This window comes from Peromyscus leucopus, chromosome 20 (assembly GCF_004664715.2).
Source record: "Peromyscus leucopus breed LL Stock chromosome 20, UCI_PerLeu_2.1, whole genome shotgun sequence".
In the NCBI taxonomy this organism is placed as follows: domain Eukaryota; kingdom Metazoa; phylum Chordata; class Mammalia; order Rodentia; family Cricetidae; genus Peromyscus; species Peromyscus leucopus.
In genome coordinates, this window is record NC_051080.1 from 37,911,372 (window position 1) to 37,925,587 (window position 14,216).

General features: G+C 45.4%; 1 protein-coding gene across 6 annotated transcripts in view; it reads left to right on the forward strand.

The window, feature by feature from the left end:
• Sgsm3 (small G protein signaling modulator 3) overlaps nt 1-14,216 on the forward strand; it is a 31,616-nt gene that overhangs the window by 8,720 nt on the left and 8,680 nt on the right. For all 6 annotated transcript variants that reach the window (XR_005089650.1, XR_005089652.1, XR_005089651.1 and 3 more), the window contains exon 2: nt 13,417-13,521. Coding sequence is in view for 3 of the 6 variants with exons in the window: in XM_028871202.2 (XP_028727035.1) it covers nt 13,512-13,521 (10 nt within the window). In the remaining 3 variants the exon portion in view is untranslated. The remainder of the gene's footprint in view (nt 1-13,416; nt 13,522-14,216) is intronic.

Consider the following 14,216-nt stretch of genomic DNA (forward strand, 5'->3'; position numbering starts at 1 on the left):
GTGTGTGTGTGTGTGTGTTCCTGGTTGTCCTGGAACTAGCTCTGTAGACCAGGCTGACCTTGAACTCAGAGATCCACCTGCCTCTGCCTCCCAAGTGCTGGAATTAAAGACATGTGCCACTACCACCTGGCAACTAAATAAGATTTAAAAAAATATTATATAAAAAAACTGATGCAAAAGTGGATTACGGAAGTAGACGAACGGCTCAGTGGGTAAAGGCAATGTCTCCAAGCCTGATGCCCAAGTTCAGTCCCTGGGACAAAGGTGGCAGAAGGGAGAGCCAGTTTCTACATGTTGTCTTCTGACTTCTATGTTGACTGTGCACAATAAGTAAAATGGGAGGGGGAAAGGAAATGAGGAGCTTGGGAAGATGGTTCACTGGGTAAAGTGCCTGCTGCACAGGTGTGAGGGACAGAATTGGGATCTTCGGCATGCCAGTGGTATACATCTGTGGTGGTTTGAATAAAAGTCCGTAAGCCCATAGGGAGCGGCACTATTAGGAGGTGTGTTCTTTGTAGCTGTAAGTTTTCTCCAGTCCTGCGAAGCCCCTGCAGTTCTATGGCCCGCGTATAAAATAATCACTCAGAAGCTTATATTAATTATAACTGCTTGGCCATTGGCTCAGGCTTATTACTGACTAGCTCTTACACTTAAATTAACCCATAATTCTTATCTATGTTTAGCCACGTGGCTTGGTACCTTTTCTCAGTTCTGCCTTGTTATCTTGCTTCCTCTGTGTCTGGCTGGGGACTCCTGACTCAAGCCCTTCCTCTTCCCAGAATTCTCCTCGTCTGCTTGCCCTGCCTATACTTCCTGCCTGGCTACTGGCCAATCAGCATTTTATTTATCAACCAATCAGAGCAACACATATTCACAGCATACAGAATGACATCCCACAGCAGGTCTTGTTGGAGTAGGTGTGGCTTTGTTGGTATGTCACTAGGGGGTGGACTTTTGAGGTCTCAGAAGTTCAAGCCTCGCCAGTGTGTCATTCACTGTCACTTCCTGCTGTCTGTGGATCAAGATGTAGAACTCTCAGCCATCTCTCCAGCACCATGTCTGCCTGCATGCTACCATGCTTCCTCCCATGGCTGTAATGGACTGAACCTCTGAACTGTACCCAGCCCCAGTTGAATGTTTTCCTTTATAAGAGTTGCTGTGGTCATGGTGTCTCTTCAAAGCAATAAAACTCTTAAGACAACATCTATAACCCAGCATTTGAGGAGCAGAGACAGGCAGATCCCAGGGGCTTGGTGACCAGCCAGTTTAACTAAAAGGTAAGCTTCAGTGACAGGCCCTGTCTCAGAAAATAAGGCTGATGGACTAGAGAGATGGAGGGCTCAGCAGTTAAGAGCATTTTTGTTCTACCAGAGGACCTGAGTTTGGTTCCCAATACTTGCCTGTTAAATCCAGCTCCAGGGGCTCTGAACACTCTCTTCTGGCCCCTAGGGTACCAATATACATGTGGTATACACTCACATAAACACAAACATATGCATATAAATAAAAATTTAAGACAGAGAAGGGACTGAACATCCCAAAATGACTTCTGGCTGAAGTAGGTTGGGAGCACATGTATTCAGCTGTGCTTCTTGGGATATTAATCTGTTTGTAGTGCCTCCTTCTCTAGTTCCCCATACTGGGGGATGGAACTTGATCTCATGTTTGCTGGGCAAGTGTTCTACCATTGAGCTCTATCTCCAGCTCCTTTTTTCTTTTTTAAACTTTTTATTTACCGTGAATAGTCCAAACTGGCCTTGAACTTGCTCTGTAGCCCAAGCAAGCCTTGAAAGTGTCATCCTCCTATTCCTTCCGAAGGAGCTGGGATTACAGGACTGTGCTGCCAGCCAGACTAATTTATTGCTTGTGAGTAGAAGACAGTCTGGAGGCACAAAAACCTGTTAGGAAATATTCACGGTGGACCAGAACAGAGGCAGGGAGAGTATGGACTAAGGCAGTGGAAACAGGATGCTGGAGGTGTCTCGTGGCAAAGTTAGTAGACTTTTCAGCTAATTTAGTATAGGAGTAAAAGAAACATAAGGCCTTAAAATTATCTTAAACCTTGAAATCTAAGTATCTGAGAAGAAAATAGGATAATTAAAAAAAGTCATCTGGAGAGGGGATAAAAATAGTGTGTTGTGAGCTATGCAATGGAAAGTTGGAAAGAGCAGTGTGGCCCATGGCTGGAGTGATGGCTAAATCTTGCTCACTCTTTCTCTGTAGCACGAATCCTAATTGATTATAATTAAAAATCTGGAGCCAGATGTCAGGGTAAATGCTGAACAATCAGAGAGACAAAGGAACAAGCCACAGCCACTTCTTACCTCACCAACTCCTCCCAAAAAGACTGAGCTCCTGTCTCCTCCTGCCTTATATTCCTTTGCTCCACCCATCCATATCACTTCCTGTTTCAACATCCCTAGTGCTGGGATTAAAGGTGTGTGCCATCACTTCCTGACCTCTGTGGCTGACTAGTGGCTGGCTTTGCCCTCTAATCTTCAGGCAAGCTTTATTTGTTAGAGCATACACAAAGTACCACATTTCTCTTTCTTTATTTTTTCTTTTCTTTTCTTTTTTTTTTTTCAGAGTCTCACTCTGTGGCCCTGACCAATGCCCCTGCCTCTGCCTTCTAAATGCTGGGTTTGCTACTAATGGGCATAGTGGCATCCCAAATTTCAGTAGGCAGAGACAGGTGTATCTCCATGAGTTTGAGGTCTGCCTGGTCTACATAGTGAGTTCCAGGACAGCCAAGACTACATAGAGAGACCGTGTCTCAAGAAACAAAAATAAAAAGGTGTGTGCTACCATGTTCAAAACAAAAAACAATTGCTTGCTTATTTTGTTTGTGTGTGCACAAGCACAAGTTAGAGGTTAGAGGACAACTTGGTAGGAGTCATTTCTCTCTTTCACCAAGTACTTCCTTGGAATTAAACTCGAGGTTCTTGGGGTTGCCAGCAAGTGCCCTTATCCACAGAGCCATCACACTGACCCTAAATCCTACTTCGTTTTTAATTTTTTTCCTTTTATTTCATTTACATTGATGTTTTGCCTGCATATATGTCTGTATGAGGGTGTTGGATCCCCTGGAACTGGAGTTACAGACAGTTGTGCTAGGAATTGAATCCCCATCCTCTGGAAGAGTAGACAGTGCTCTTAATCACTGAGCCATCTCTCCATCCCCCTGTTTTTAATTTTTAATTATTTTATATGTATGAGTGTGTGCCTGGTACCTTTAGAGGATAGAAAAAGGCATTGTATCCTTGGAACTGGAGTTATGGACAGTTTTGAACTGCCATGTGGGTGATAGGGATCCAATCTGGGTTCTCTGTAAGAGTAGCCAATGCTTTTAATTGTGAAGCCATCTCTCCAGCCCCTTAAATCACACTTTGGAAGGGGAATGAAACCCAAACTATGAAATGACTAGGAAAGTGGTGAGACCCTAGAGTCTAGTTGTTAAGACAGGCAAGCTAAGCCACAAAGTTTAAAAGAGTGAGTTAATTTGCAAGTGCTTTTAAAAACATGTCAGTAAAGCAGATAAAGAAAATGTTGACAGATAAGCTCAGCCTGCTTTCTTATACAGCCCAGGACTACCAGCCCAGGGATGGCACCACCTACAATGTGGTGATCAATTAAAAATGAATGAAAAAATTGTCTTGATTTAAAAAAAAGAAGAAAAAAAGAAAATGACCTACAGGCTTGTCTGCGTACAGCTTGATTTTCTGGTGGCGTTTTCTCAGTTGAGGTTCCCTCCTCTCCGATGAGTATAGCTTGTGTCAAATTGAGGTAGAACTAGCCAGCACAACCACTGAGCCATGTCTCCAGTCCTCCACTCCCCCACCCCACCCCCAGTTTTGTTGCTTTGCTTTGGCAGTGCTGTGGATGGAACCCAGGGCCTTGTGCGTGCCCGGCATGCCATCACAGAGCTACTTCATCAGCCCAACTGCAGCTTTGACCTCAACTCTTCTTAGGCCATGACCAGCCCCAGAGGTCATCAGGATTGTGGGGAGTTTGAATTAATGCTGAAGGAAATATGATATAAAGTGAATGAGACCCTCTGCATATGCCTCACACATGTAATCCCAGCACTTAGGAGGCTGAGGCAGGAGGGTTACCACAAGTTCCAGCCAGGTTGTCTACAGAGTGAATTCCAGGACAGCCTGGGCTGCACAGTGTGAACAGAAACAGAACAAAGAACAGAAAAAAAGCGCAAGTCGGTTAGAGATGGCGTGATGAAGCTTTCAACCACAGTGAAGATAAATTGTATGTGGATTGCTCCTCGGCTTTGTTCAGAAGGTGCATGAACAGAGGACTAGACATGGCAGCTAAGGCAGGAAGGTTCATTCGGGAGTTAGGGTTATTTCAGTGTAGTGATGTTATTCTTACAGTGGGATATTTAGGTATATGGGCCTGATTGGTCTTACTTATTCTGCAGTGCTGAGGGTGGAGAGCAGGGTTCATGCATTCATGCATGCTAGGCTAGCACTCTTCCCAATCACAGTCCCCAGCCCTCAACCTGACTGCTAGGGTTTTAAATCACACCTACCAAGTATGGAATATGAAGAACTATCACAAAAACCTAAGATATTACAGAAGGCAGGCATGCAAAATAGTCATGAGATAAACACTGCCATGTCTGGCTTCCTGTGTGGGTGCTGGGGGTCCAAACTTGGGTCTTCATGCTTGTGCAGCACACACTAATGACTGATTTACCCCCTCTAGCCCCAATTTGTATTTTTAGTTTATTTTCATCTGTTTTAGAAAAGGTCTTATATATGTCTATCCCAGGCTGGCCTAGATTGTAGCCAAAGATGACTCTGAATTTCTGATCCTTCTGCTCCCACTTTTAGAGTACTGAGGTTACCAGTTTACACACCATATGCTGTTTCTGTGTGGTGTTGGGGATCGAACCCAGGACTTCCTACATTCTAAGCAAGCATTCTACTAATTGAGCTATATTACCAGACTCCCTATGTTACTATAAATTAAAAAAAAAAAAAAAATTTCAGTATTTTTTTCTCTAGTCGGCCCTCAAGTAACTTTATTTTCCTCAAAACCACCTAGCTATTTATTAGGGATACTTGAATGTTGAGCTTCCTTCAGTTAGCTAACACGTTTCATTTTCACTCCCTTACTGGTGGCATAGATGGGCTATGCAGATACCTGGCTTTGGTTTCTTCACTAGCAGCCGGATACTGCCAAGCTGTAAATACAGAGGAATGAGCCATGGAGGGATGATGGTCGTGAGCCTAAGCAAGTTCCTATAGGAGGGCTGCTTTTCTCTTGGCTGCTGAACAGGCAGGGGCAGCCTGTTCCTTGGCATCTGCTCCAGGGGAGGTTCCTCCTTGCCTGGCTTGTGTTTGCCCAGTGTGTGTTCTGTGTTACACGGCCACACCTCTCTGGCCTGAAAGAACATTCTATCCCTGGCCACAGAGGAAATATTGACTTAAGGAAGGGACGGCAGCCCCGGTAGCAGACCTGTGGGAGCCGGAGCTGGAGGAGTGAGTGGAGAAGCGCTGTGCTCCTCTGCTAACGCAGGTTTTAGAGGAGGCCGTTGAGAAAGTGGGGTTTACCTCGGATGTCACCACAGGGACTTAAAAGGTGGTGGGATAATAACGTGTTTTCAGCGAGGGTCACTGGGGTGTGTTGGGAAGGACTGGTTCTAGAAGGTTGGCACCGATGGCCGCTATATCCCGGCACCATGCTCTGAGAGGAAGCAAACAGGTTCCAGTATCTGGGGAAATATACTGTGGTGGAGGCTACAGGGCCTTAGCTCATCCAGTATAAGGAAGGTAACAAATTTAGGCCTTTTTTTTTTTTTTTTTTTTTTTTTTTTTTTTTTTGAGACAGGGTCTTTACATAGCCCTGGCTGCCCTGAAACTCACTATGTAGACCAGGCTAGCCTCAACTGACCCTGGGGATTGAAGGTGTGCGCCACCACACCCAGTGATAGCTTTTCTTTGAAAGGAAGCAAAAAGGTTGGAGAGTGGAAGGAAATGATTGGGTCCATTTAAAAAGGACCGTGTGGTTGTAAGCTAGTGGATGGGGAGGGGACCAGACCGGAGGTGGCGGTCCCGCCAGAGAGATCTGTAATGTTGACGTAGGCGATACTGGCTCCTTGTTAGCATCGGGTTCTAAGAAAAATCAGTTTCAGGAGGCGTTAGGAAAGTGGTGGGAAGACAGACAGGTCCTATTGTGTCTGGTTTTATCCGGTTCTGGAATCCAAACTCGGGTCCTCATAATTTCAGGACAAGTGTTCTACTGATTACGGCTACTTCTCCAGCCTCACTGTTTGATATTTTAAAACACTTGTTATTTTTATTTTATTTTTAAGCAATATTTTATGTGTATGAATGTTTTGCCTGCATGTATGTTTATGTGCCACGTGCATGCCTGGTGTCCTCAGAGGCCCGAGGGCATTGATCCCCAGGAACTGAAGATTGCAGATGGCTGTGAGCTGCCATGTGGGTTCTGGGAATCAGATCAAACCCAGGTTCTCCGGAAGAGCAGCCAGCGCTCTTAACAGCTGTGCCGTCTCTCTAGACTCTGGTTTATTTTTTGAAACAATATTAATGTAGCCTAAGCTGGTCTCAAATGTTATGTAGCCCTAAATGGCTTCAAACTCTTGGTCCTCCTTCCTTATCCTCCCCAGTGCTGGGATTATAGACCTATGCCTGTTGCATTAGCTGTATCAAAGGTGAGACTGGAGTGATTGCTCAGTCAGTTAAGTGTTTTCTGTATAAGTGTAAGGACCTGAGTTCAAGTCCCCAGCACCCATATAAAAAGCCAGGCAAACTGGGCAGTGGTGGCGCATGCCTTTAATCACAGCACTCAGGAAGCAGAGGCAGACGGATCTCTGTGAGTTCGAGGCCAGAGAGTTCCAGGACAGGCTCCAAAGCTACACAAAGAAATCCTGTCTCAAAAAACAAAACAAACAAAACAAAACAACACACAAAACTGAACACCTATAATCCCAGTGCTGGGTGACAGGAAGGCCTCTGGGATTTGCTGCCCAACTAGTCTTGCTGAATTGGTGAGCTCCAGGTTTAGTGAGAGAACCTGTCTCAAAAAGAGGAGGGAGGTGAATGGAACAATTACTCCGTGGTTAAGAGCACTGGCTGCTCTTCCAGAGGATCTGGAGTCGATTCCCAGTACTCACATGGTGACTCAGAACGATCTAACTCCAGTACCAGGGGATCTGATTCCCTCTACTGGCCTCAAAGGCACTATACACACATGATACTTAGATGTACATATAGGCAAAATACCCATATACTTAAAATTAAACGGATCTTTTTAAAAAGTGAAAAGCAATAGAGAAAAATACTTGGCATTAACACAGGCACGTGTGTACTGGACAGACACATGCAGACCTTACACACACACAAAAGAAAAAGAAAGATACAAGAGTATTAAGTGAAATTCTACCTACTGCCCAGTTTACTGTACCTTCTATTTTACGTGAAATGTAGGCCCTGGTTTTGTTGTTGTTTGCATATCTTCGAATTTTTGTTTGTTTGTTTTTGAGACAGTCTTTCTGCATAGCCTTGGCTGTCCAGAACTCACTGTGTAGACCAGGTTGGCCTGCATAGCCCTGGCTGTCCAGAACTCACTGTGTAGACCAGGCTGGCCTGCATAGCCCTGGCTGTCCAGAACTCACTGTGTAGACCAGGCTGGCCTGCATAGCCCTAGCTGTCCAGAACTCACTGTGTAGACCAGGCTGGCCTGCATAGCCCTGGCTGTCCAGAACTCACTCTGTAGACCAGACTGGCCTTAACTAACAGAGTCGTTGCCTTCTGCCTCTGCCTCCTGAGTGCTGTAATTAAAAGTATGCGCCACTACTCCTGGCTGGCCTCTGCAGGTTTAATCTAGCTCCGCTTATTAGAGTTCTTGGCACGGAGAAAGCCTGCGATGAATGGTAGCTATTACGTCTGTCTGGGCAGGTTGGTTAGGAGCTGTGCTGGCTAGTTTTATGTCACCTCGACACAGCTGGAATCACCTGAGAGGAGGGAACTTCAATTGAGGAAATGTTTCCATAAGATAGGGAAATTATAATTCTTAATTAGTGATGTGGGAGGGCCCTTCCCATTTCTGGTGGTCCTGGGTTCTACAAGAAAGCAGGCTGAGCAAGCCATAAAGAGAAAGCTAGAAAAGCACCATTCCTCCATGGCCAGTGCATCACCACCTCCTGCCTCCAGGTTCCTGCCCTGCTTGGATTCCTGTCCTGACTTCCCTCAGTGATGAACTGTTTCCTAGAAGTGTAAATGAAATATACCCTTACTTCTTCAAGTTGTTTTTGTCCTAACAGCACACATCTTCTCCCCAGAATTCAGGAGGCAGAGGCAGGTGGATCTCGTGTGTTCAAGGCCAGCCTGGTCTACATAGTAATCTCCAGGCCAGCCAGTGCCACATAGTGAGACCCTGTCTCAAAAACAAACAAACAAACAAAACAAAACAAAATTTAAAGAAGAGTCCAGAATTTCCTTTGTCATACATAATAAACCTAATGGCTGTTTCTAATCTGGAGACTCGGGTTTATTGGTTTTATGACAAGGTCTTGTAGCTGCATAGCCAGTTGTCTTGCCTCCTCCCACATCTGCCGGAGAGCTTACTTGTCCACTTGCTGCAACTTCAGTCTTTCATTTGTGTTTACATTTTACTGTGTTGCCAGTGGGTACGATGGTCCTGTGGGCATTTGCACAGAACTCAGGAGACATGGAAGCGTTGTGAAAAATAGGCTTGGAAATGGCATCTTTTCCCCTAGGAGTGTTTTTTGCAGATGGCTGTACTTTGCTCTTCTCCTTGGTAAGCATCTCTTTTCCTGTAGGCTGCTTTTATGTCTTTTGTTTTTAGAAAACTATTTCATGTCAGCATGCTGGGAATCGTCTGCAGCCCCATGTGAAAGCTTGGGTACCAGGGGTACCTTGACCAGCCTTTGCAGAATAAAGCTGGGGCTTGCCAGCTCTGGTTTCCAGGCAGTGAGTTATTTTCCAGTGATTATTTAGACTGTTGGCGGGAGGGTGGCTTCCTACAATAACTTGAAAAGTGATGGCTTTATCGGTTAGCAGTTTAAGAAGCTCATGTCTTCCTAGGTTGCTAAGATGTCAAATTCAAGCTGTGCTGGTTGGTAAAGTGTTACCTACAAATGAGAGGGAAAGGCGTCCTTTTCACAGTTACAGACGAGCTATTTGCACTTCCGCCCCTCGCTTTTTCTCCACTTGATTTTGCATAAACATTAACTCCCCAAAGAAGGAAATTTGAGGTGGTGAGTAGTAGTTTTGCCACCAGAGGAAGAAAGGCTTAGAGACCTGCACCTGTCTTATTCCAGTGCAATTACCAAGTTGTAATTATTTCTAATTATAATATGTGTACTATAACATTACCCATAATTAGTTAATTAATTAATTAATTAATTAATTTGGAGATAGAGTCTTACTGTGTAGTCCTGGCTGACCTGGAACTCACAGTAAGGCCAGGTCAGAACTCACTGTATAGGCCAGGCTAGCCTCAAACCTGTGGATTTCTACCTGTTTCTGCTTCCTGAGTGCTGGGATAAAGACTTGTACCACCACACTGCACATTAAATTTGAATTATTATTTTGTGCTGCAGAGATGTCTTGGTGGTTAAGAGCACTTGTCGCTCTTGTAGAGGACCCAGATTCAACTCCCAGAACCCTATGTGATGGTTCACAGCTATCTGAAACTCCAGTACCAGAGAATCGGATCCCTTTTGTTCTCCTTGGGCACCAGAGACACACATGGTATACACACATGCAGGCAAACACCAATACTCATAAAAAGATCTTTAAAAAATTTTAAATTTAAGTTATTATTTTGTTTTATGTGTATAGGTGTTTATGTCAAATATATATCTGTGCACCATATACATGAAGTGCCCTCAGAGGCCAGAAGAGGGCATAGGATCCCTTGGAACTGGAGTTACAGATAGTTGTGAACCATTGTGCGAGTGCTAGGAATTGAACCTGGGTTCTCTGGAAGGGCAGCAAGTGTTCTTAGAGTTTTTGAGTGTTTCTCATGCTTAAAAAGTTTCAGGCCAGATATGGTGGTGCATCCCTTTAATCCCAGTGTAGGTAGAGACAGGCAAATCTCTGTGAAGTTGAGGCTAGTCTAGTCTACATAGCCAAGTTCCAGGACAGCCAGGGATATATAGAGAGATCCTATCTCTAAAAATAGATAGATAGATAGATAGATAGATAGATAGATAGATAGATAGATAGATAGACAGACAAATAGAGTTTCAGATTTTCCAATTAGGGATACTTCCCTTATAAAGTCTACTTAAATTTTCCAAATTCTGAAAAAGTCTGAAGTCTCAAATAGTTGTAGTCTCAAATACTTCCAAAGAAAATAACATAAAAAATCAAGACCAAGCTGGGCATAGTGGCATATGTCTATAGTGCCAGCATTTGAAGTTGAGGTGGAAGGATCATTTGAGTCCAAAAGTTTAAGACCAGCCTGGACAACGTAGGCTAGATTATAAAACATGTAACAAAAAATCCAAGAGCAGTAGACGCCACATCCCACTGTCTAATGGCTTTAAGAGTCCAACCACCTTTGGTTTGTTTTGAGCCAGGATCCCATTATATAGATGAGCTGAACTTAAAATTGCAATCCTCCTGCCTCTGTTCCCTCACTCTGTAGACCAGGCTGGCCTCGAACTCAAAGATCTCCTGCCTCTGTCTCCCAAGTGCTGGGATTAAAGATGTGCGCACACCTAATCATCTCTTAAAGGTTAAGCCCTTTATACTGTCATAGTGGCAATATCCAACTTTTATTTTATTATTTTATGAAATCTTCTATTAAAATGTATTTTTATTTAAATTTTCTTTTTTAGGTTATTTTATGTATATGAGTATTTTTGCATGTATGTATGTACGCCTGGTGCCCAGGGAGGTCAGACGAAGACCCTGGATCTCCTGGTTTTGAGCCACCCTGTAGGTGCCGGGAGCACCTCTAGTGCCATGCTGACTCCTCCTTTAGCCTTTCTCCGACTTTCCCAGCTCTGAGCTGCTCTTCCCGGGTTATCTGTAGTGCTACCTCGTCTACCTCGTCTCTTTAGAGAGAAGTAGTGGTCTCAGGATCCTAAGTGCAACCAGAAATCAGGGTTTTTTCCCTTGTGGCTCAGCCTGTGTTTGCTGGCAGATGTCTGCAGAAAACTCCCTGTGTGACCGAAGTCCTGCTTTCTTGTAGGGTCTAGTTCCCTCCAGTCCATGTCAGGAGACCACAGGACATGAGCAGTACCTATGTGCCTACATACAGTGGCACATTTGTCTACCAGGAAATTATGGGATTGGTAAATTAGTGGGGGATATATATCATCAGGACTGGTTCCTTTAAGCACGTGCATTTAATTGTTACAATTTCTTGAGAGCACCTCAGAGGTAGCTGCATCAGTTAGGGTTTTCTAGTTTCTTCTTAACACCCCCGTGGCGACAGAGTGCAGTCAGAGACCAGGTAGCCAAGATGTGACTTACCCCTTGGGCTACTTCTGTCAGTTCTCAGATGGGTACTTTCAGGGAATTTTCCATAGCAACTAGAAGCTGAAAAACCTGCCTGCCTAGCTTAGCAGTATCACGTCTGGGAGGCTTAAGGAAGGCCTGAAGAAGTATACGTATCCATATATACAACATACATGGAAATGGCACGATCCACACATGCATTCAAAATGCAGAGCTGACACCCGCAGCCTGTTAAAACGCATCCACAACCTGACCACTTCTCAGTGCTTTCACCCAGGCAAAGCCCACATCATCTCCTACCCTGGGCCGTCTGCTCCTGCCTGAAGTCCCCATAGACCTCTGGGCATCTGGAGAGCTTATCCAACCCTAATCAGATTTTTCTTCATGGCTGCTCAGAACCTCCTGATCTCTCACTCTGAGAATGAAGGTCAGAGGCCTGTTGTCAGGATGAGGTGCCCTTGGCGCCTGCTGTTGCTCCCTGTCACTCCGATCCCCTCACTGCACCCCAGGCTCTGAGCTTATTGGCCGCTCCCTGCACCTGGATCTCTCTCTCAGTGAAGTCCAGGCCTGGACCCCTTGCTTCCCTTGGACCCTTGCTCAGCTCTCACAGCCTCTTTTGATGTGACACAGACAGCCCCTCTCTTCGGAGACTCACAATCCCACCTGGTTTTGTCTCATGTCTGATTGTCAGCTACACCGCAACAGCCTGACCTTGTTCACTGTTGGGCTGCCTGGCTCAGGGCTCAGTCGTTTTTGCTGAGTGGCAAGTGAGTAGGAGGCTGCTGAGAAGGGAGCTGCTGATTGAGAATTGTCTTCCGGCCCCTCTGCCCTCCACTGCAGATACCATTTCCTCCACTTTAAACAACTGGTTTTCCTCCGTGCTTTTGCTCTGCCCTATTTTCTCCTCCTCCTCCTCCTTTTCAGACAGGGTCTTACTGTGTAGCTGTGGCTGGCCTGGACCCCGCTATATCGACCAGGCTGGCTTCAAACTCATAGAAGTCTATTTGCCTCTGCCTCCTGGGATTTGTCACCATGCCCAGATGCTCGGTTCATCCTCAAGAAACAACCCGATCACCTCCTTCATGGTTATGTGTTGTCTTAGGGTCTCATCTGGGCATACATTGCATCGAACCATTTGACATTGGTTTTGTAGCTATCATACATGAGGACCAGCAATTTCATATGGCTTAATAGTTTTTAATGTACTACAGGCTGGACCCGAGGCTCAGATATCAACAGTCATTTTCTAGAAGTTACTAGGATCCCCAGTTTCCTGGTGCTAAGTCAGATGGTGTGCTTGAGGGCCTCATTTGCATTGCCTTAGTTAATCTTCATGGTCTTTGTAAGGTGTAAGTGGTCGTGTCCATCTTATGGGTAAGAAAACTGAGATTCAAAGAAGTGAAATGTACTTCCCTAAGGCCTGAACAAGCAGAGACTGGCAGAACTGATGTCAGAATCCAGATCTCCAGAAGACAACCCTTCCTCCCTTACCCAGAGAGATATCCTCCTTCTCTCTCTTTTGTTTTTCATTTTGGTTGGTTTTTGTTTGTTTGTTTGTTTGTTTTGAGACAGGGTTTCTCTGTATAACAGCTCTGGCTGTCCTGGGACTCGCTCTGTAGATCAGGCTGGCCTCCAACTCAAGAGATCCACCTGCCCCTGCCTCCCGAGTGCTGGGATTAAAGGCGTGCGCCACCACCTCATTGTGGTGTAGACGGTGAGCTCTGAAGTATACAATTCATGCAGCATGGTCTACAAAGCAAATTTCAGGACAGCTGGGGCTACAAAGCGAAACCCTGTCTTGAAAAAATGAAACAAAAAAGAAAGAGGAAAATGACGGTAGACATCTCCTAGTTGAGCAGTGGACTGGATGGAGATGACTCTCCTTCCAGGATGGAGGAGTGATGTGCAACAACCAACATCCCCTTTGTTGTCCTGACAGGGCGGATGAAGTCTGAGGAGCCTCATGACAGTCAGAGACGCCAGTGATGACCATCTAAGCCTGGATCCGTGAGGACCTGCTCCCGTCTACTGCACATGATGTCAGGTGGGGACAAGGCCTGCACCCACCAGGAGCTGGTGCTGGAGCTGACTCGTTTCCTAGTTAGCCTTCTACTGAGGCAGAGGAAGATGAAGAGTTGACGGCCTACCCCAGCACAGAGAGTTCAAAGGCAATCTGAGCTGTGAGACCTTTTCTCAAAAACAGCTCAAACAACTGAAAACCGATCCATACTAGAGAGGAGGGGAGGGGAAAGAGAAGGTTTTGGGCTCTTGGGTCAGCAACTGAAACTGTCTTCTCTGTTTCCGTCTCCAGCTCATGCTCCTCTGCTGTGAATCCTCCCACAGTGGTAGGGAAGGAGGTCAAGAGTCTGAGTTTAGCCTGGGCAGTGGTGGTGCACGACCTTAGTCCTAGCACCCGGGAGGCAGGGGATCTCTGAGTTTAAGGCCAGCCTGATCTACAAAGCGAGTTCCAGGACTGGGCTGCTACACAGAAAAACCCTGTCTCAAAACTGGGGTGGGGTGGGGGAGTCTGAGTTTCTCTGTTGGACATGCTGCTGCTTTTCCACAGTGCTCATCTTTAGATTTCTCTTCCAGCCTCATCAGCCCACTCTGTATAGCCAGTCTTTTTTGTGATTTTTTTTTTTTTTTTTTTTTTTTTTTTTATGAGACAGGGTCTGATGATGTACTCCTGGCTGGCCTGGAACGAGAACTCACTATGTAGACTAGGCTGGCCTCAAACTC